The following is a 22,080-nucleotide window of genomic DNA, read 5'->3' as shown; positions in this document are numbered from 1 at the left end:
ATCCCTCCTGTGTAAAATGCCATCTAAACACAACCTTTAGTTGAACTAGCCCTAATCAATAAGTGCTGCAATGGGCTACTTTAAAAAAAACAGAACCTACAGTAGAAGTTGGACCACAGTCAAGTGATGACACCCCTTTTCATAGAAAATAACAGCTTGATTTAAAGAAAGAGTAGCCATTAAAAAGCATACATTTAAACAACCACCGGCCTTAGTGCTGGAAGTGAAGAACACATTCAAGAAAAGATACACAAATAAATAGTTGGATTTTGAATATTTTATCTGTAGCCGTTACTCTTTAACTTGTGTTGCAGCCGTATTTTTCATGACTACATTGTATTATTACAGAATTTTGAAGTAGAAGTAATGTTGCATCTGTTGCACGAACTAGCTTGATGCATTCAAGAGTCTTCGAAAACTGATACAAGGTAGGACAATGCCTCACTCACTGCTCAAGAGAAAGTTAAAAGGACCAGACAACCAGACTTGACCGTACAACACCGTAACACATACACCTCAGTATGCCAGGACAAAGTTTCATACAACTATTAAACAGTTTGAAGTAAAAATGTTTAAAATACAGTTTTAATACTGACTCAAGGAAAATACTGCTGTTATCCAGTTTTGTTTTGCTTACCTCTACCATTTTTTCAATACTTTAGAACGGAAAGAAATAAGTCAAAAAGTGAAAACATTTGGATTTTCCTTTAAGTTGCAACTAGGATTTCCTCTTTTAAAAGAGAAGCAGATGGCTGTATTGGGTGGGAGGGGAAAAAAAAAAAGATAGAAAGCAACAACCACTTAGTGGCAGCTTTTCCCACCAGAGGATACAAGGACAGGCTGCAGGATCTGCAATCAGACCGAGGATTCCTCCCCCTTTCCTTGCAAAGCTTTCCAGCAACTCGGGAGATGGAGCAAAAAGCTAGTCCTGTCGAAGGGAACGAGGAGGGCTGGCAGAAGGCCTGGTGAGTCCTCCGCTACGAGGAAACTGTGACCGGATTGAGAGAACCGTTCCGGCTGTAGAACTTTGAGAAGGCCTCTTCAAGAACGGATGCAAGCCGTGGCTGATCACCCTGAAATAGAGAGTCAGTGAGGTTAAAGAAACATCTTCTGCTGTGGTTATACTACTAATGGACTGAGTTTTAGAGTCAGCAGGGTCATAATGAACTCCACTAACCTCACTGATGAATCCGAGCTGAACAAGCTCCACAGACAGCTCGTTGACGTTCTCATCTAAACAAAAACACAAGGCAGTCAGAACACTTGCATGGTAACCAAGTGATGAGGACTCACACAACAAGCAGTCATGTCAGCATCTATCCAGTGTGTTGAAGTGGGTTGCTAAATTAAGTGATCTTGGAGAAATGCCCTTTCGTTTTGTTTTTACAGGCAAAATGACAAAGATTGATTTAGATTTAGAGTTTTAGATTTTATCTGATAACTAATTTTGACACTGCGACTAATGGGCAACAGAGACAAGTTGATACAGTGAACTTGTTACCAAATAATTGCCTATTTACACAACCAGCAGATACAGAGGGACATTAGTGTTCCCCTGGAGTCATGTTTTGGCTACTTGGTTAATGCAAGTCCAATATTCAAGCTCCTGCTGTAAACATCTGGCTCATCAGCTGCTAAATTATTAACTGCTTTCACCAGCTATTTAGCTTCATCTACCAGCTGTTTGTTGTTTATCTTTGTCTGTGCTGTTTGGTACTGTGCAGCTAGTGTACAGTAGGGTTTTTATACTTGTGGCTGAAGCTGCAGGCAGTGACTAAAAACAACACTGGTGAGAGCAGTAACGCTTTGTACATACAAGATACTTATGTGGGTTTGTCAGTGAGCAGCACATTTGACTAAAACTGGGGTAACGGCAATATCTGCAAATTACATGTTGATGTTAAAATTGTACGTGCATATAAACAAGTCACACATTCGCAAAGTCTATGGACCATTACGTGATCTTCAAGAAATAAAAATACTCACTTGGTAACAAATCACAGCTCAAGTGTCTGTTCAATTTATCCTCAAGTTTCAACAGCAAGGTCAGCTAAAAGGAGAATAACAAAAAAGTCATTAAAAAATTTTAACAAAACAACATGTTCACCAATGACCATAGTAGAAGTCATATTTAGAATTGATCCTTACATGATGCTTGGTGCCCTCATCAACAGGCTCGATATTACACTGCATCTGAAGGACCTGTGGAGTTACAGAACATAACAGTTAATGTCTGGCTGAAGAGGAGTACATGAACTGAAGAGAGATCTGACATTTTAAGTTATCAACAAAAAAAAAAGCATAATATTATTTAACTGAGGTCTAATTTCTGTGCGCTGCTACATCCCAGTTCTTACCTTCCTGGTCTCAAGCTCAGCAGGTTCGGGGGTCGGGGTTTTGACCGAGGGGGGCACAATGGGCGACTTGACTGTCTCCTGCTGAGGTTGCTGTGGACACGGCATCCCAAACGCAGTCAGAGGATAGATCCCGTTCCTAATACACCAAAGAGAAAAAGCAGTACAACTTCAGCTTGAAACAATTGCAGTCTACAATTAAATGATTCCATGTTGTGCTGTTGGAACACACAATATCAGATGCTCTTTGTAAATGGTTTATTTTTTCACAATTTACAGACATTCAGCTCTTGTACAACTGGAATATCCAAATGTTGGCCAAAATTAGATTTAACAAGAGAGTTAAAGGCATTTCAGTGGTGGCGGTCAGTTTCTCGTAGTACTTTTCCCATTCACACATTACCATGTTGTTGTCGCTTGTGCCAAACTTCAATAAATTTACCACCTGATTTGACTTAAATGTCTAGGACCGTGTGCCAAGCTGTGGCATGATTGTTTCCTTACCTGACATCTTCGAGGAACTTGTCCAGCTCGAGGGCGGGAAACTGGGAGAGTCTGAAGGAAAAGACAAGTGTTACTCATGCTGTCAGAAAAGTTCAGAAATGGTGTCACTTAACTGTAATGTAATCTTTTAAAACCACAAAAAGATTAGAAGTTATAACAAAAAATATTATGATAATGAAGCCCAGGCAACATCTAATGTCATATCACAATGTGCTGTGATAGAAGAACATACATATGTATGTGTTCATATGTAAACATAAATATTAAAGTGAAGACAGAAGCACATGAGCCAAATACTTTCTCCTCTTCCCAATTCCACATTTTAATCTCTAATGTCGTTTTTGATACTCAAGACTTACTTCATCTGAACCCCCTCCCTGCCTTCAACAATCACCAAGTTTGGATCCATGTTCTTAGTCATCTCTTCCAAAGCATTTTCTGGGATCATATCTGCAGGAAAACATAGAACCCAACAATCAGGTAAAACACTTAGCTCACTGCAGGTATTGTGTGTGCGTGCGCGTCTCTTCCCCTGTGTAGTGTCACTTACGCTGGTGACCAACGATGCAGTGTGCAGCCAGCAGCTTGAGTAAAGGCACCTCAAACAAGGCCTGGTGAAACAACAGCTCCTTGGCTGTGGGTCGCTTAAAGGGGTCCACCTCCAGACACTTCTGAATAAATTCCTGAAAAAGTGGCAGGGGAAAAAAAAAAAATTCAGGTCATGGATTTCTCTCTTTCAAAGATGCACCCAGGCTTTGAACACTTTGCTCACCCGTTGCAATGTGTCTTCTAGAGACTGAATGGCACTGTTTATGGCTTCTTGGGACACGTAAGACGAATCTCCATTACTCTGGATTTCTAACACAGCCATCTGAGGGCAAGATTAGACAAAGAAAGATGTAGATTAGAACTCTTTCATAAAAACAAGCACAAAATACAAGTCAACAAATGTTACTCCCATGTTTCAAAATGTATTCTGGAGACTTTGGTCATACTGCAGATCTGATGGTGTTTATTATATAAAAGATTTTTGAAAATATTTCCACATTTCCTGTCTTGTATCCTGATGTCTATTTCTGTGACTGCCATAAAAAGCTGAAAAACACTGACTGTCCAAGTGTATAACAGCACTGTCACATCTAAATCTGAGGTGAGAAACATTTTTTAAAAGAATCCAGTTACACATACACCCTGAATGCTTTATCAATCCATCCTGTGAATCTGGTAAACTGCATTCTCATGGTGTTTTGTGAACAACACAACTGAAGGAATGAGTCAGTATGTGACTTAACAGTCCAGAGAAGAACAAGGCCTCCTCTCACCTCCAAGGCGCACATTCCAAAGGAATAGATATCCACGGCTGTGGTGACATTGGCAACAGCTGAAAGCAGACATAAACTGATCAATATCACAAAAACACCACCATACATCACCACTGTATCTGACACAAATGAAACGCCAGCAGGATCTTACCTCCATATTCTGGAGCAAAGAAGTGAAGGCTCTTCTGCTCTTCTCGGCAGGTTTTTACATGGTTGTTAATGGTATCTGGAGCAACTAAAATTGTGGAAAGAAACCATGAAAATATTAATATATGGGTTAGGGTTAGGCATCAACAACATTTAATTATTAAGGTACATAACACATTCTTTCTCAAATATCTCTTGTTGTTAATGATTTCTATTCTACCTGAGCCAATCTTGATGAGGCCGTTGTGCTGGATGAAGATGGTGTCACATGTCAAGTTGCCATGTATGATTGGAGGGTCGCAGGAGTGCAAATAGCTGGAAAAAGGTGAAAGAGAGTAAAATGGTTGATTAATGCAGCTGTGTAATGAACTGTCCAGACCTCTTAGATCACCTGGGGCAGATCTGCTTTCTGTCCCCAGAGTCCAAGCTAAACATAGAGAAGCAGCATTCAGTATTTACACACCACCACAATTAATCCCTTTAATATCTCTGGCCACATTAATCAAGTAGCTTGAAAAAAATCTTTTTGTTATACTAACCTGAGAGCTGATAGTATCTGTATGCACCAGCGCTTCCAGGCCTGACAGAAAAGAAAAAGTTCATGTGACACATTAAGAAAACAAAACAGGCTAAATAGGATTTTTATAAACTGTCTGCAAAAACCATCGTTATCGTTCAGCTTTCACACCTTTTCATTCATGGTCTTGTGGTTTTTCTTTGTCTTTTTCAAAAACTGTTTGAGACTTCCTGAAGACATGTACTCAGTGATGAAAATGACCTGCAGACAGAAAAGCAATGCAGCCATGTAAGAATGACATCATAACATAAACACCAACTGAAAAAAGAAAAGAGCACTCGTGATATGATCTCCTACCCTCGCTCTGTTCTCTTTCACATCCGCCCAATACTTGTGGAACTTGACAATGTTTAAATGCTCCAGCTGGATCAAATTGTCAAAGACTGCTTTGACTTTTTCCTGTGAAGTGAAAAAACAGAAGAAATAATCATTAAAAGAGAAAACCACATATTTAAACTTACAATAACATTAGTGCTGTGAATGTTATTCTCTGTGTTTGGTAAATCTTAAGTCGGGATTTACTGTTTTATTACAAAAGAATTTTACAGCACGGCCCAAGTGAGCTCATTATGTGTTAACAACATGCCAGTTTCCAATGACCCGACCATGTGTCGACCAGCAGGTTGGATTAGTGGTTGGGCAGACCGTCCTGTAAGTGCAGGGTCAGATGCAAATTCCACTGTTGTAACTGGGTGTTCATTGAATGTCATTCTGGGTCTTTCTCTTAGGTCTATACAGACCATCAGCAATTTAATGTGCAAGAAAATCATACTGAAAACACCTGATTTTGCTTCCAGTCATAAGCATATTTACACTGGAAAAATGCCTTTTAAATATCTGATCACTGAGCATCTCAAACTGCTACTGTTGTGGGTTACATGCGTTGCTTAAGGGCATCCAGCAGCAGCCAAACACAGAATTACACACTGATTATCATATATTTTGTTTCATAAGTAAGTAACAGACCACATTTAACTGATGTCATTTCCAGGGCCAAGATAAGAGACAAAAGCCTCTTCAGAATGAAACAAAACCATGCTGACTAAACATCAAAGGCAAAATTCAGAGCTTTAAATACCACTTCTTTTAGTCTTTAAATTTCTGAAAAACGTTTTTATAACTTCACTGGTACACAATGAACTTTGGTTTAGTGCTGCTGGCAATCACTTGCTAAGGTGATTAAAACCAAAGGAGGAAGGAAAACCAGGAAGGCTTCCACATTGTTAGTGAGATCACAGTAAAGAATGCCAGCTAACACAAAAACAAAAATACATAATCCGTAAAAACCATGTCAAGGCATTTTTGTCCTCCTGCTGATATCATTGACATTATATTGTACACAACTACTTCAAATGTACTGTACTGCGTCAACCTAGCGAGACACCCACCTCCTGCAGTTTGAAATTTTTCCTTTCTGAGAACATGACCTCATTCCACACCACCTCAACTCCTTCCTCTGTGTCCATGGCCAAGTAAGCATTATCAATCCCGGGGACGTTGCGCTGATTCACCTTGAGGGGAAAAACAAAACAATGCATCAGGCATTATCTGCACCCTAATAAGCCTGACTCCCCCACAGACAAATAATCATGTTTATATATATAGTTCGTATCAAAACACGCAACGACAAAGTGCTTTAGAGACATAAAAAGAACAAAGGATAGAATACAATGCCAAAAATACACACATCCCCACATATATATGTCATTAACATAAATCAATAAGCAAAGATTACAAGAAATCCTTCAGATAAAAGTGAGTTTTCAGAAGCGACTTAAGAGAAAATACTGAATTAGCAAGTCTGAAATGTTCAGGCAGATAACAGAGGAGCCCTGGCAGAAAAAGCAGCTCTGTAAACTTGCATTATGCACATGCAGGAGATTCCTGCCTGAGTATCTCGAGCTGATAAGGGATGAGTAACTCGGAGATGAAAAACAATCCTCTACCTCTTCTCTACGTTTCTGCCAGCGTCCACACGGACTCTCCTCCAGAATCTCTGACTCATCCTCGCTCTCTTCTTCCTCATCTTCTGTGGCTGCTGTGGCAGGAGGCTGGGTCACCATGGAGACAGGAGGAGACACTGATGACACCACTTGACCTGTGGCTGCAGTAGCCATGGCGTCTGGTTTCCCTTCTTGGGCAGTGTCTGGGGCTTGCTTGTTCTCTCCCTCAGACATCTTCGTCGTTGTCAGGCCCTGCAGCCTGCTGTGTGACACAGAAATGCCCCCCACCACAAATATTAACCCCCGGAGTCCATGACACAGGCTTTCCAACTATTAACGAAGTTAAATACAGAACCTGGAGAATGAAGTGTCACTTGAAAGTGAGCTGGCATGTGTATGGTATGTTGCCATCAGACAAGTTTCCATGTTAGATGTTATTGTTAGATTGTTGTTTATTTGTTGATTTTTTATTTAACCAGTGAAACAGTGTATATGTTAGTTTTCTTATTGAATATGTTTTGAACACTGAACCCAGGCAAAATACTTCTATTCTTTCCAAATAAATGATATGACATGCTGCTCTGACTTAAACAACATTAACAGCTGAGCAAAGAGAAGTTAGCTGAGGTAGCAGTCAACAGGAAATACCAAAATAAACCGTAATTTAAAAAGTATTAACAATATGAGTATCAAATAAGGTGATACATACGTGTTGAAGACGGGTAATGTGACGATGCCAGCTCCAGTTTAGCAGACCGACTCCAGCTTGTTGTTTAGCTTTGTTAGCTTTAAATCTTCTCGGTTCCTCAGCGGAGTTGGCAGCTAGCTTTGTGACGCTGCTAGCTCCTTAGCAACGGCAGAGCTGACGACTTCACTACCGGAGACAGTGGCGGAAACAACTGGTGACAACGTCCACTAAACGACCGTGGTTTTATTCAAGATTAACATTTAATATATCTAGGAGGTGTTCTAGTTGCTTGCTGGGCCAACTAGCTGGTTAGCAGCCCACCGCCCCTTAGCTGCTGCTTCTCAAGACCCCAGCCCTGCTAACTACAACACAGTAGCAGTCCTATACGTCTTAACTGAGACACAACATTACAGCATTTAATCGAAACTCGACAGAAGAAACAAAAAAGGGGGTCAAAGCAAAGAGAGACGTAACTTATATTTTCGACTTAAGCTAGGTTAACATTTAGCCAGATATGATGGCGACAACTTCCAGATGCACACTGCACTACAAGCCCCGTCACGTCAGAGCCGACCGCGGTTGCCAGGTTGAGTTTGTACAATCCCCCTTCTGCAATGTGGATAAACGGCAACAAAGTTCATTTATTTATTGTTTGTTTGTACATGGCACAAACGATTCCCTCTAGATATTTTGACATTTATATAAGATACTCTACTTTGAATAATAATCTCTGTGTGATATGTTTTTTTTAAAAAGTTGTAAAAATCTTTAAAATAAAATAAAATACAGCTAAAAATATGCACTTTTTTTAAAGCAAGATGTCTCCTGCTTCACTGTTAAGTCCATTCTCAGTGTTTGTGCACAGGAGACTTTAAGTTTCCACATCACACTCGTATAAGTTGCATATCAGACAAGCATGGCTCTATCATAGGAGCTAGATGAATTATATGTCAAAATCATGATATTTGAACGTAATACCTTTTTCAAACAATTAAAATATTCATAATTTTGACTTTGTGCGAATATTATAATTTGTATCATTCCTAATTTTTCAAATGTTATTTGGCTTCCATAGTGGATATTCTAAATAGAAACCAAATGAGAGTTACTTGCCACATACAGTAAAGTGTTCTCTCCACCCTGACTGCAATTGAAACAAGAATGCAGGTTTCTCTCAAACCTGGCAACCCCTCACATAACATCCACCTATTATTTGTTGTTAGCATAGATTGACACATGATCAGGCCAACTGAATACTGAACTATGGTAAAAGGCTGGTTTTGTCAGCTGCAACAAACCATTGACAAAGTAAGTATTGTGTTTTACCACTGGATGTCAATATAGCTGATATTTTAGATGTAGGACCCAAGGCTATGGAGGTCATATGTCCAACTCCAACCATCAAAGAAAGCTACCAACCAAACTTACAACTTTCTAGAAATCACAAAATTTCACATGTATTCATTTAACAGTTTATATTTATTAATTAATTTATTTATTTATTTATTTGTAAATGATAAATCACTCAAAATGTTTATGTGTTTATAACCAGGTGTGACTGAATACCAAGTCCCTTCAATTTAATTAATTAATTAAGATAAATAAGATGTTTTTCTTGCATGATAAATCACCTTTAATTAAGAATTAATCTCCCATGTTGTAATGTCTTTTGAGGTGTTATGAATAAAGGGTCAGACTATTAACAGTTTGTAAAGGTTAAATAACACAACATGTGTGAAATCGATGCTTGATCATTGAATGTAAACTCCTCCTCGTGTCAATAAAGACCCCAGATTCCCAGGAATTTTACTGTGGACATGACATCAGTGTCCTCAATAGTTACACTGCTGGTTGAAATGCTGACTACAGTAATTTCATTGGTACGTTAAAATATGACATTTAAGTTATATAATAAGTAATCATCAGGTTAATGATGAGTAGTAACTAGAGGTGTTATTTTTCTATAGAGCTTGGCTCAAGTTAAAAGTGGGTCTCACATTGCGTAGGGGAACAGTCACTGCACACATGATCATAACCATCTGTCATCTGATTTACACCATATCTTTTTCAAAATACCTCCAAAAGTGTTGTTCGAGCAATGTTTGCAGGATGTATGACACAGACTTTGGACAGACTCACTGAGCAGAAGACTGTGACCTGAAAAAGTTGGGACGGGGTCAGGGTCCCTCTCTCTCTTCGAGAATCCTCCTCCCCTCCTTCAAATTGGCCTATATTTAGGCCCAGCACTGGGGACACAACAGTGAACGAGTGAGTGCTGGCGTGATAGTTTGTGGTGACTGTTCATTGAGCGGTGACAGTTTTTCCATTAAATAAAGGAACTAAAAGTAAATCATCAGTGTCAGGGAAGGCACAGGAAGTTTTTTGGGGGCTGTTTTGCAAGTTCCTTCTCTATTTCTACACATAAGGAACCTGAGTTTTTTTTATTTTTCACTTTTCAACTGACCTCTGAAGCAGGATTACCAAAAGGCCGTGGTGGATACTGATAAGATGGGGGACAAGCAACATAAACAGCCTCTTGTTGAGGAGACAAAGGTGAAAGTGCTTTTTGAAACTCAAGCATCGCTTGGGCCCGATGACAAAGCTGATCACCCTCTCACTGGGACCAACTCCATCTATTCTGCAATCTTAAGCAGAAACGAGACCGTTAAGGATGCCAAGCGTCTTAAGACTTTTTTGGAGCTGCGAGACAAATACGTGCAAAAGAAAGTATTGTTTGAAGACCCTCTGTTCCCTGCAAACGACTCCTCGCTCTTCTACAGTCACAAATCTTCAATGAAGTTGGAGTGGAAACGTCCCTCGGTGAGTGCCAGTCTTCTGCCATCACTTCTCTTAAGCCAAGTTGTAGTTAATATAAAAGTGGCTCTCATATGTTTACAAAAGCTCTCCTTTAAAACCACCGTGTATCTTATCACTTCATCCTTCACAGATGGGTGGGTGGTTAAGTTGATATGGGTGCCTGCTTGGTGGTGCATAGCTTTGGGTTCTCACCTTCTGCACTCACCGACAGCTGACTCTCACACAGGAGGACGCTCGCTGTCAGTGTCGGGAAACATTGTGGCAACTCAGTGTTGGCTGCACAGTTTCATATTTTTCGGATATAGCTACACAACATCCACAAAGATTTTATGCTCTTCCAACTCTCTGGGCCAATGCCAAATGGTATTGACATTTATCCTTGATGGCAGCTGCTGAAGGGACGTTTGGCAAGAGACGGTTAGCTTCGTTCAGCATGAAGAGACATGTCCTTTACTCGCAGTACCTGCCAACACAGTGAAACACACAAACACAAACAGACACAGAAATACAGACAAGTGACACAAACTCTTGCCCAAGACTTACTGAATTAAGAGGAGCAATAATGTAAAAATACTTTGGTCCAAGTGAAAGTCCTGCATTTAAATTATGTTTCAGTAAAATTACAGAAGTGTTAGCAACAGTGATGGAAAGTAACCAAGCACATTTACTCAAGCTCTGTAGAGAAGAGCTGTTTTGAAGTACTTGAGTTTAAGATTTAAGAGATGCAACTAACAATTATTTTCATTATCGTTCAACAGTTCAAAACCAAAAATATAGAGTTAGCTAGCATGTATGATAAAGGAGGGTATAAAATCCTTACATTTTAGAGGCTGGAACCAGCAAATGTTTGGTGATTTTACTTTAAAAATGACTAAGATTAACATTTGATTATTAAAATAGTTGGTGATTCATTTTTTGTTGATTGGCTGATCAATGAATCAATGAATTGCTGCAGCTCTGCTTGAATTATTCCATGTCAAGGTTCTTTATACTTGAACTCTTCTAAGTTTGAAAAGCAAATATTGTAGCTTTTACTCTATTACAAGTTGGAAGCTTAATTACTACTTAATGGCTAATGAGACATGTAACTAGCCATTTAGCTGAGATTAGTGATACATGAATCCAATCCAGGGGTCAGCCATGGAGCACGCTCTAAATGCGGAACATGAGGCTGCATTTTTACAGCCTTAGTTAAGGCCAATCGTGTGATGAGTGGAACAGAGTCACTGCTGTGAAGCCCCTGATCTAAAACTGAAAGCTCCCCCTGTGGATTTTTTCTTGTAAGCAAACAAAAGTTATATTTACATTCAGTCACCAGAACACATAAAGTGTATCTTTATAGTCAAATGAACATTTTGATTCTATTTCCTTCCTCATAAAACATTTCAAATGCAGATTTGTTCTTAAAAGTTATAATCCTGCATTGTTTACATCTATGTTCAGTAGCTTGAAAACACTTACAATAAAACTGCTCTTTTGCTTTTTTTGGTTGCTTTTTTGTTACTGAATTGTGTCAAAAGGCATTTCAAAACAGTGATCTTCCGTGCTTGTGACCTCTTAAAAGAAAGTGATTTCATTTCCTTTTTCATTTCCTTTTTCGTTTCTTTCTCAGTCTGTTTATTTGAAGCATTGGTAGAGGCCTTAAAAGCATTTAATATTCTATAATCAAAATGCAAAAAAATAAGATAAGTCAGAAATATATACTCCATATACAATACTTATATTACATAATTTTTGTTATGTCAATATAATATTTTTTTTTATGATAAAATATATATAAACACTTTATTCATTCTTATCCCTTTTTTATGGGACCCTTTGATTGGGAACCCCAAGTTGAGAACCCTTAATATAGAACAGTTAGGGTTAGAGTTGGGTTGCAACATGAATACATGTCATAACATGTAATATAACTGCTTGGATAAGCTGATTAGTTCCAGTAAGCACACAAAGCAGTCAATCATTTCTGCCATGAAAGAGATATGTAGTTATGAGATGAGAGCTTCTCTGGATTCAACACAACGTTAGCACTTGTTCAGAGGCCTAAAGGGTCACGACCAGGAGACCTGTAGCAGCTGCTTCTTTATATGTAGCAAACGTTTCATGGTCCCAGCCCTAACCCAGCTAGAGAAATTCATCCAGCTGGGTTTCAATTGCAGGGTCAAGTCCTCATATTGTCAATAATATCAAATGTAAAATACAGATTTTAAACCATATATTGTTGTAGAGTTTGAATGTTGCACAAATTATTAAAGTGGCCAATCCAATTTTTAATTTTAAAATAAAATGTTCAATCTTCATACAAGACTGGCTATAATTCAGATCATTTTCTTTTTAGACTGGAAACATTTTAATATGTTGTAAATAGAGAGGATTGCTCAATAATTTAACACATAAAGAAGACATGCACATAAAATCTTAATGTAAGCTTGTTCATTCAAACTGAAAATATAATGAAGTTGCAGAATAATATGAATTTTCCATTTAAAAAGAGTAATTAAATTGCTAGAAATTCTTGAAATTACACTTCAACTCTCCAACTTGCTACTGTAAAGGGTCCACTTCCCATTTCTGTTGAATATTGGACCATGATTGCTAGTGTCAAATTATGTATGTACTGAATGAAACACTTTTTGAATGGAGGGGGCTTTCCCATCAAATGCATCTGTCATTTGTCAGATGTCATTTCAGATGTCATTTCATCTGCATGGTATTTCATATTGAGAAAACTGTGACACCAATATGGGGGTAACTCTGATTTCACAACACATGCAGCAATACAACCTAACAATCTGTTTTCTGTGACAGGAAATTTGTGAAAACCCCCAGTTCATCGTGGATGGAGCCAACAGGACAGACATCTGTCAGGGAAAACTGGGTACATTTCTTTAGCTGTTTCTGCTTTTAAATAATAATAATAAGGAACTCAAATGCACTGTGCTGCATGGAAATGACTGACGTGAGGGAGAATTTGATGATTAAGGATTTGATACATACTGGTCATCCCCTCTCTGCATTTCTAGATTTTCCAATGTGGACAAATGGCTCCCCCAGGATATGACTGTTTGTATGCTAAAACCTATATGCTCAGAAGTCTAAAGTATAAAATAAGGATAGAAAAGAAAAAAAAGGTTTCTGAACATAGAAGCCATACGAAAAAAGTCACACAGTTTAAACTTGGAAATTTCAGCTTAAGACGACTTTTTATAACTTTTCTACTTGCAGGAACTGTCCTGTCAGGGGAAACAACAAGAAAAGATCAGTCACAACACTGGTTTGAGCCAAGCTATGTGGGGGGGAAAACCAGAGCCAGGCATACATAATACAGCTGGGATGACCATGAGAGCTTTAGCTCAGTTACCTTTCTGACACCTGCAGCCATATGGTTTTAATTGCTGACAACTGCATTACTTTATGAAGTGCTACGCCTGGATCAGATGTTTTCATAGCTCATGAATCTGTTGTTGACAGGTGACTGTTGGCTGCTTGCTGCCATTGCCTGTCTGACTCTGAGTGAGAAACTGCTGTACAGAGTGATTCCCCCAGATCAGAGCTTCACTGAAAACTATGCCGGCATCTTCCATTTCCAGGTTTTAAAGTGACATTTAGCATATTATGAATTACACAGTTGTTCTTTTATTTATAATATCCCTGATCATGAAGTGACTCTTTTTTCTTATCATTTCTTTTGCTACAATTTAAATTAAAATGAGGATATAGCTACAGACCTTACAAAAAAGCAGTATGAAATATGACATTTTACATGTGAAATGTCTTAAAATCACATGTGAATACAGTACATGTGAAATACAGTTACAGGTGTTGAAGCACATGTGCTCATATGAACATGAGAAGGTTGATATTTCATGTGAAGGTTGTTGTTTTCACTTGTGTTTTTTTACATTTCAAATGTGAAAAAAATCACAAGTGACTTGAATTTTCAAATGGCAAATGGTGTGGCCAAATATGGTCAATATTTCTATTGGCGTATTCAGTTAATAGTTTAGAAACTGTATCCAGTATCAGGTTATATTAATTCTCTTCAGGAAAGAAAAATGATAAGTGACAAAAAATGTTTGACTGAAACCTTAATAAACAGCTACAAATCATTATTTACCTGAACAATACTTTGCCTTGTGATATTTCTCTCCTCTGTCTGATCTCTGATGTCCTGTTTTCACTCTGTTACATTTCTTTGCACTCAGTTCTGGCGTTATGGCGAATGGATCGATGTGGTTGTGGACGACCGCATCCCCACCTGCAAAAACCAGCTGGTGTTTACCAAATCCTTCCGAGAGAATGAGTTCTGGAGTGCTCTATTGGAAAAAGCTTATGCCAAGTAAGTGTAGTCTATTAATGTGCACTGTGACGCAGAGGTGTGCAGATCATCACCTCCATATGTTGCTGTCAGATTCATTCAAGTCTGGTGTCAGTAAATAGGGAAGGGCACTCTTGTGGCATCAATATAAGGCTACGTGATTTACACAAGATTTATACAAGGAGCCACTGACCTTACCTAACCCACTGACCTCACCTAACCCTAACCCACCTCTTCAAAATATTTCGACTTAAATAAATTTTAAGCCCCAATTTTAAACTAAATGTCTTATGACAGTAGACATTTTGTAGTGTAGTCTTGCTAACGAGGCCTACAACTCCTGTGTCCTCATGTTTCTCACATTGCTGCAGACATCATTAAAAAAATCTACGCTTGGACATGTCAGCACATTGACGAGAATGATTGACCCCTCTCTCAGGTTGCACGGGTCTTATGAGGCACTGAAAGGAGGTAACACTTTAGATGCCATGGAGGATTTCACAGGAGGACTTACCGAGTTCTTCGAGCTGTCTGAGGCACCCAAGGAGCTCTTCAAGATCATGAAGAAGGCCCTTCAGAGAGGTTCCCTGATGGGCTGCTCCATCGATGTGAGTGGTAGTGAAAACTGGAAAATAAAGTGCACAGAAAACAGAGAAAGGTAACAGTGTGCAGAAATGAAAACATAACAGTAACGTATGACATCGTTTGACACATGAAAAACAAACAAAAGTAAGAAAACCAGACAGGCAGCACCAGGCATAACATTACATTGTAAAAACTAAAAAAGTGAAACCCTACATGTGAAACCCAAACAAACAGCTTAAATTCAAGAGTAAAATGTTATTTTTTCACTCCACCAGCTCATCTTTTAGTCTTTGAAGCCAGAATAAATGATCATTTTGTAGGAGATATTCCCTCAACAGCCATTCTGCGTTTTGCTCATGTGTTGTATCTCTTAGATTTCTTCAGCAAGTGAAATGGAGACTCGGACTGAGCAGGGGCTGGTCCGTGGTCATGCCTACTCCATCATAGGCCTGGAGGAGGTACAGTAAAATATCCACTGATGTCATGAGACAATGCCTTTTTTTGAATAATGCTAACAGGGTGTTGTTTCTAGTGTGACGAGGTTGCAAAGAACACTAGAATTCGTCTGATTCGCTTGCGCAATCCCTGGGGTTGGGTGCTCTGGAAAGGACCCTGGAGTGCAAAGTAAGATGTGACACGAAAAACACTATTGTAAAGGATTGAGGACCTAGCTGACAGTGTTACTATTCCTAGTCCTATCTGCAGACACCATCCAATTTGACCCGGGTGTGACTGATAAAGTCCATAGGCTACATACTACAAGCCCATATTTAATGCTGTGCTATAGCAGCTCTTTTTTCATGCCTTGGTGAGTGTACATAATGTGGCTTTATCTTTCCACAGTTCAGAACAATGGTCCACCATTTCCATCGCCGACAAGGACAACTTAAAAAAACAGACTGTGGAGACAAGTGAGTTCTGGTGAGTTAAACAACTTTGAAATTTCCTCTGTAATGTTTACATGTTGGTCCAGAAGCACCATAAAATGCGTTCAGCCATCATCCACAGGTAAACAATTCCAGACCATTCATTACCTCTAAAAAACAATGTTTTTAGAGGTAAATAACAACTTTGTATCCACATAGGGGAGAGCTTGGAGATTGAGAGAGTGTGGAGAGGTACTCAGTTGATTTCCATCTGTAACTATCACTAGATGCCACTAAATCCTACAAACTGGTCCTTTAAGATTGAAGACTTGGCTATCCTGAAAACAAAAACAAGAAAAAGGCTACTGTGTAGTATCTGCAACTATGTGCTCTGGTGTGATGACCATTACCTGAAATATTTTTCACTTAACTAATTATTGCTAGTGTGGTCAGTCTATTACAAATGAAGTTTAAATGATCAGAATCAAAATGCTAACAAATTTGTGATGTTTTAGTCTTGTTCCAAGTTCATTACAAGCGTCTTTCATGTTCCCATCCAGGATGTCCTTTGATGATTTTAAGAAGAACTTCACTAAGTTAGAGATGTGTAACCTCACCCCTGACACGCTGCAGGGTGATGAAAGGAACAGCTGGTCGGTGTCGGTGAATGAGGGTCGCTGGGTGAGAGGCAGCTCTGCCGGTGGCTGCAGGAATTTCCCAGGTAGTCCTCAGCTTTTTTGTATCACCTTGTATTCCTTTAAAAGACAATATTGGTGAAACTTTGCAGGGCTCATGTATCAATACTTAGGTCATGTGATACCTTGTTGCTGATTTAGACTATGTTTTACAGACACCTTCTGGACGAACCCTCAGTATCGACTGCAACTGTATGAAGAGGATGACGACCCAGAGGATGAGCGGGTGGCCTGCACCGTCGTCGTGGCTCTGATGCAGAAAGGTCGGAGGATGCAGCGCCATCAAGGGGCCAGATTCCTCACCATTGGATTTTCCATCTATGAGGTAGTGATCACATGACGCTAAAACAGTGAGCTCTGCTCCAGCTGACAATGAACTGACATCACATTGAACTCTTTTCTTTGTCTCTGCAGGTGCCAAAGGAGGTATGCCCATCTTGGAGAAAGTCGTTATTTTAATGAAGTCAGCGCTTTAACAGTAATGGCCTGCATCTCTAGAGACATCTGTGTGTGTGTGTGAGCTGTAGTACTACATGTACAGTTGTAGTACAGTTGCATAGTAGTTCAGGTTCTTGTAACATCTCTATAAAGCAAACGTCACAACACAGGCCAGTTCACATAGGATTACTTTCACTCTCGACTAATTTATCAGTTGTTTTTTTTAATCATTCTACAAGATGTCAGAAAATTATTAAAAATACCCGTCTCAATTTCACAGAAAAACAATTAGTTAGTTTGTCCAAACAGAAGTAACAAATATAAATATATCAATTTTCCAGCTATGTAAAATAGAGAAAAACAGCAAATCCTCATATTTGAGGAATTAGCAAATAGTGGATATTTTTGCTTCGTAAGTTACTTAAATGATCAACTAATTATCAGAATTGTTGATACATTTGGTGATGATGGATGAATCAATTAATATTTTTAATTTCATCTTTTTAATTTTGATTACTTTCCCCACTTGAATCTCATGTTTATGTCTTCACTGTTTCCACACTGTTTTTTCCCCTCACTCACAGATGTGTGGACAGAATAAGCATCTGCAGAAGGACTTCTTCTTGTATACGGCCTCCAAGGCCAAATGCAAGACTTACATCAACCTGCGGGAGGTAACGGAGCGTTTCCGTCTTCCTCCAGGAGAGTACGTCATTATCCCCACGACCTTTGAACACCATCAAGAGGGGGAGTTCATTCTCAGGGTCTTTTCTGAGAAGAGGAGTACGTCTGAGTAAGTATCATTGAGATTGTGTCAGGGGTGGTCAGGGGGCCATATATGATGGTGATGTAATTTGGGAGTGAATTGTTGAACATAGCAACACTTTAACAAGATTGTCATTAACAATAAATGTCAGGAAAACTGATGTGTCTGTCTCTATGTCTCCTCACAGGGAGGCAGAGAACATAATCGAGCCAGGTCAAATACAGGTTTGTAACGTGATGATTAAGGTAGTGGTAACAACATATATTTTAATATTTCTGATTGGTATTGCAGGGTTGAAACACATATGTTAGTTTACTTTTGATACCTACAAAATTAGCAATTTTAGGAAGATTTGTATATCCATTCACACCACATGTCTCATTGTTTCCTAAAACTGTATGTAAAATGTCAGCTTTTGGGTGAGCATTGAGATATCAGTGTTCATTTGATATGCTGTCAATCTTAATTGTGTAGCCTTCTCATTTCATCAATCTCATTCTTCCAATCTCTCTATTCACTCATCATTTTCTCCATGAGTAACTAACAGACTTCCGTGTTCAATCTTTCCTCCATTTCATCTCATTTCATCCTTCTGTCCTTCCTTGTCTTATTGTCCATCAGCAAGACAAGAACATGAAAGAAAAGGTAATGCATGCATGTAGCGATAGCATTGTTAGATTGCTTTTAAACTAACCACTGCTCCTCTTCATCATGTGATGGCTTTTAGCAATGTTGGCGATGAGAGTTTATGCCATTTTTATTATTATAACTAATTGAATAACTATAAATTAACTGTCTCTCTTCTCGTCTGTCTTTTATCATCCTTCTCTCCCCTTGACAACCACTGCGATTACCCATATGCCAGCCTATTGTATTTGTGTCAGACAGAGCACGCGCCAACAAAGAAATTGAGCATGACGGCATTCGAGGAGAAAAGAGGAAGAAACCAAAGGTAATTGACTTGTAAGGGGTTGCAGGGTGTGTGTTATTGTTGTGCCAAAACACTTTCACTGATGCCACCCAGCAAATAGCGCAATGTGACCTTTGCCCTGCCGTAATTTCTGGAGACTGACGGCTCTGAATTGCAATCTTGACCGGGTTCGAATAACATCGCTGGGAATACAACAATTGACTTCGAAGCCAACCAATCCCAGTGGCTCAGTTGCACCTGTTTTCCTGAAAGGCCCCAGTGTGTATAAGTCACATGGTCTTTTTCTCACATGCTGCTCTCCTCTGGCAATATAAGGAAATGCATCCAGTGGTAATAAATCATAAAAAATGTTGTGATATTTACTGTATAATGCAACTGGAACAAATTGAAGAAATTAAATAAATAAAGATCACAGCTCATCAAATATAATATCTATTTATGCATAATCTGATGAAATCATTTGGTAAACCATTTTAAAACTACATCACCCTTCTCTATTGCTTTACAAATCAGAAAAAGACGCTTTCTAGAAGAATTAAGATATCCAAACTTTAGCCCTATACTTAAATTCAACTTCTCAAAATCCTCAAAAGAATTTTCTTTTTGGCACTAACTACAAATATATTCACAAATTATTTCTTTCTTACCCGTCACTCAGAAAAAACACTTTGAACCCGAGGAGGAAACAGAAGAGGAAAAGCAATTCAGGGCCATTTACGAACAGATATCTGGTGAGGTAAGTGCACCACAGAGAGACTGAGGACAACACTGAACAAACATAACGGATGTCTGACTATTCTATGTGAACTGATGAGTAAAATATTGTTCCTTAATCAATCAGGACATGCAGGTCTGTGCCAGTGAACTCAAAACAATCATGAAGAACGTGTTCTCCAAACGTGAGTACACTGAAAAGATCATTTTCAGGCTCTGGGTCAGGTGATGATCACTCTTAACCGAGCTGTGCTTTCCTACAGATAATGAAATAAAGACAGAGGGTTTTAGCCTGGAGACGTGTCGGAGTATTATCGCCTTGATGGATGTATCCTTTCAGTTGGCTCAGACTGCTGATATGTTTATGTGTGGGGTGGAGAGAGCAGCCTCATGTCACCTGTAATTACTGAGTTGTTGGTTTGAATGTGTGTACTTGCTGGGGATGTTGAACGAGAAGTGCTGATCTTCCCCAGTTGTTCAGCGGAGCTTCTTTCTACTGCAGAAACCTAAGGAAAGTGCAATTATAGTTTTATAATTAACCACAAAAACTCATTCAGTCTGTATCACTGGATTGGATTGGATTGGGGAATAGCTGAATAGCACTAAAGACTGCATATGCAATGATTTCAGTTATGGCTCCATAACGGAACCATTTTCAGACTGATGGGACCGGAAAACTGAATCTGCAGGAGTTCAAACACTTGTGGAAAAAGATTAAAGCGTGGCAGGTAGGACAGTTTAAGTTACCTTGACTTCTACTGCTCAAAGTTTTGGAGAAAAAAAAGAATCTACTGGTTGTTATTCTTTTGTTTGCAGCTGATCTTCAAACGTTATGATCAAGACAAATCCAGCTCCATCTGTAGTTTTGAAATGAGGAATGCTGTTAATGATGCAGGTGAGCAATGAGACATCTTCACCCAGCAGCCTTTGTTTTCTCCTCATACTTTGTGTGTGAATCCTGTGTTGTGATATAAACTATTGCATGTAAAACTGATCTGTTTCTTTTTCTCCACATGAAGGCTTTCACCTCAACAAACAGTTATATGACATCATAGCCATGCGCTATGCAGACGAACACCTAAACATCGACTTTGACAGTTACATCTGCTGTTTCGTAAGACTAGAGGGCATGTTCAGTAAGTACTGGTGCTGTATGTTATCAAAAGTCAAATAAATGTGAAATACCAAAAAAAATGTTTAACAGAACCAGTGCTGATAAAAACACTGAATATATTGAGATCATCCTTTACTGATCCCAGTAGGGAAATTTAGGATTTGTTTTTTGGGTGGATTTGGATTATTGGAAGGCCAAACTGAACTTTCAGGTCCCACTGTGTGCTGCTGAACTCAAGGTTAAGATGTTAAGAATGAAATGAATACTGATCTGCTATATCTCTTGCAGGGGCTTTCAATGCCTTTGACAACGATGGAGATGGAATTATCAAGCTCAATGTCCTGGAGGTCAGCCAATTTAAGGATTCTTTATCTTCACAACATGCTCTTTTATGCTATATTATATGTTGTGCTTGGTGTTACTTATTTAGCCATTATAGAGATATGCTTGTGATGGCTAGTTTCTTGAAATGTTCAGGGATTGTTCTGCAATATCAGATGGTTAACTTATAAAATAGTTGGCTCAAAGTGTCATATCTGCCAAGTTATGGCTTGCTGAAAATTATACAAAAAATATATTTTTCACATGGAGCCACATCATATCTTTTAAACTTTGATATATAATAATACTGTTATAGTTCTTTCTCAGAAACTAGGTGCAATATCTGAAAGAAATCAACATTTCTGATTTATGAAGCATTAAAAATGGAAATTCATATTGTCCATATATGACAAACACTTCATTGTTTTGGGTGACTGTTTTAGCTCAAGGTCCAGTTTTATCAATATGGATAATACAGTCCTCAAACTTTAACTAAAATGTGACTATAGTCTGAGTAACCATAAAAATAGATGATTTTGCATGTGACTGACTCTTGTATTGGGTTGTGTTCTTTATTTTTCTGGTCACTCAATTAATACTGTGGCAAATGTATTTTCAAAAAAAAAACCCTTTGGGCTCATCTTTGTTTCTCTTTTGCTCTCTTTCCAGTGGCTTCAGCTGACCATGTATTCTTAGTCACCTTCTTGGCCCCTGACATATCTGACAGTTGGTGCTGGAGTTCAAGAAACCAAAGTTTTCATGTCTCCCTGGTCAGCTTCTTACTTCTCTGTAATGAGCCCAAATTTGCACAGATTTTGTGATTTTAACAAAATCAGACTTCTCTGGTTTTACATGATAATGAGATTGTTTTTCCTAACTAAACATACAATGGTTTAGATTTAATCTTAATGTTGTTTAAGCTTGTTTTAACAGACAGCCTAACAACAATAAAGCTGATTCCTGAAAAATTGTCTTTTTTT

At 38.7% G+C, this 22,080-nt stretch overlaps 2 protein-coding genes across 3 annotated transcripts; one reads left to right on the top strand and one right to left on the bottom strand.

Moving 5' to 3' along the window:
• Positions 1 to 535: 535 nt before the first annotated feature.
• Positions 536 to 8,061, bottom strand: nrbp1 (nuclear receptor binding protein 1). Its single transcript, XM_053337008.1, has 18 exons — positions 7,557 to 8,061; positions 6,851 to 7,109; positions 6,293 to 6,415; positions 5,202 to 5,303; positions 5,016 to 5,105; positions 4,867 to 4,907; positions 4,548 to 4,642; positions 4,332 to 4,415; positions 4,181 to 4,239; positions 3,631 to 3,729; positions 3,409 to 3,541; positions 3,218 to 3,308; positions 2,859 to 2,909; positions 2,358 to 2,493; positions 2,149 to 2,202; positions 1,987 to 2,050; positions 1,178 to 1,233; positions 536 to 1,073 (listed from the first exon to the last, which is right to left on the bottom strand). Exons 2-18 carry the CDS (start codon positions 7,079 to 7,081, stop codon positions 978 to 980), a joined length of 1,605 nt encoding a protein of 534 aa, XP_053192983.1. The 5' UTR covers positions 7,082 to 7,109; positions 7,557 to 8,061; the 3' UTR covers positions 536 to 977.
• Positions 8,062 to 10,007: 1,946 nt separating this feature from the next.
• Positions 10,008 to 22,058, top strand: capn3b (calpain 3b). Of its 2 annotated transcripts, XM_053336773.1 has the most exons (22): positions 10,008 to 10,355; positions 13,161 to 13,230; positions 13,824 to 13,942; positions 14,558 to 14,691; positions 15,110 to 15,278; positions 15,630 to 15,713; positions 15,788 to 15,879; positions 16,099 to 16,176; positions 16,682 to 16,842; positions 16,972 to 17,141; positions 17,231 to 17,242; positions 17,839 to 18,047; positions 18,208 to 18,244; positions 18,886 to 18,972; positions 19,610 to 19,687; positions 19,793 to 19,850; positions 19,929 to 19,993; positions 20,325 to 20,393; positions 20,482 to 20,560; positions 20,685 to 20,801; positions 21,068 to 21,126; positions 21,770 to 22,058. In XM_053336773.1, the coding sequence occupies exons 1-22, from the start codon at positions 10,044 to 10,046 to the stop codon at positions 21,794 to 21,796; spliced, it is 2,286 nt and encodes a 761-aa protein (XP_053192748.1). In that variant the 5' UTR covers positions 10,008 to 10,043; the 3' UTR covers positions 21,797 to 22,058. The 2 variants fall into 2 exon arrangements, with proteins under 2 accessions (XP_053192748.1, XP_053192747.1); XM_053336772.1 differs by lacking the exons at positions 10,008 to 10,355; positions 13,161 to 13,230; positions 13,824 to 13,942; ... (8 more) ...; positions 17,839 to 18,047; positions 18,208 to 18,244 and adding an exon at positions 18,645 to 18,665.
• Positions 22,059 to 22,080: the final 22 nt, after the last annotated feature.

Source organism: Scomber japonicus, chromosome 17 (genome assembly GCF_027409825.1).
Source record: "Scomber japonicus isolate fScoJap1 chromosome 17, fScoJap1.pri, whole genome shotgun sequence".
NCBI lineage: Eukaryota > Metazoa > Chordata > Actinopteri > Scombriformes > Scombridae > Scomber > Scomber japonicus.
This window is presented reverse-complemented; position numbering and strand designations above follow the sequence as displayed.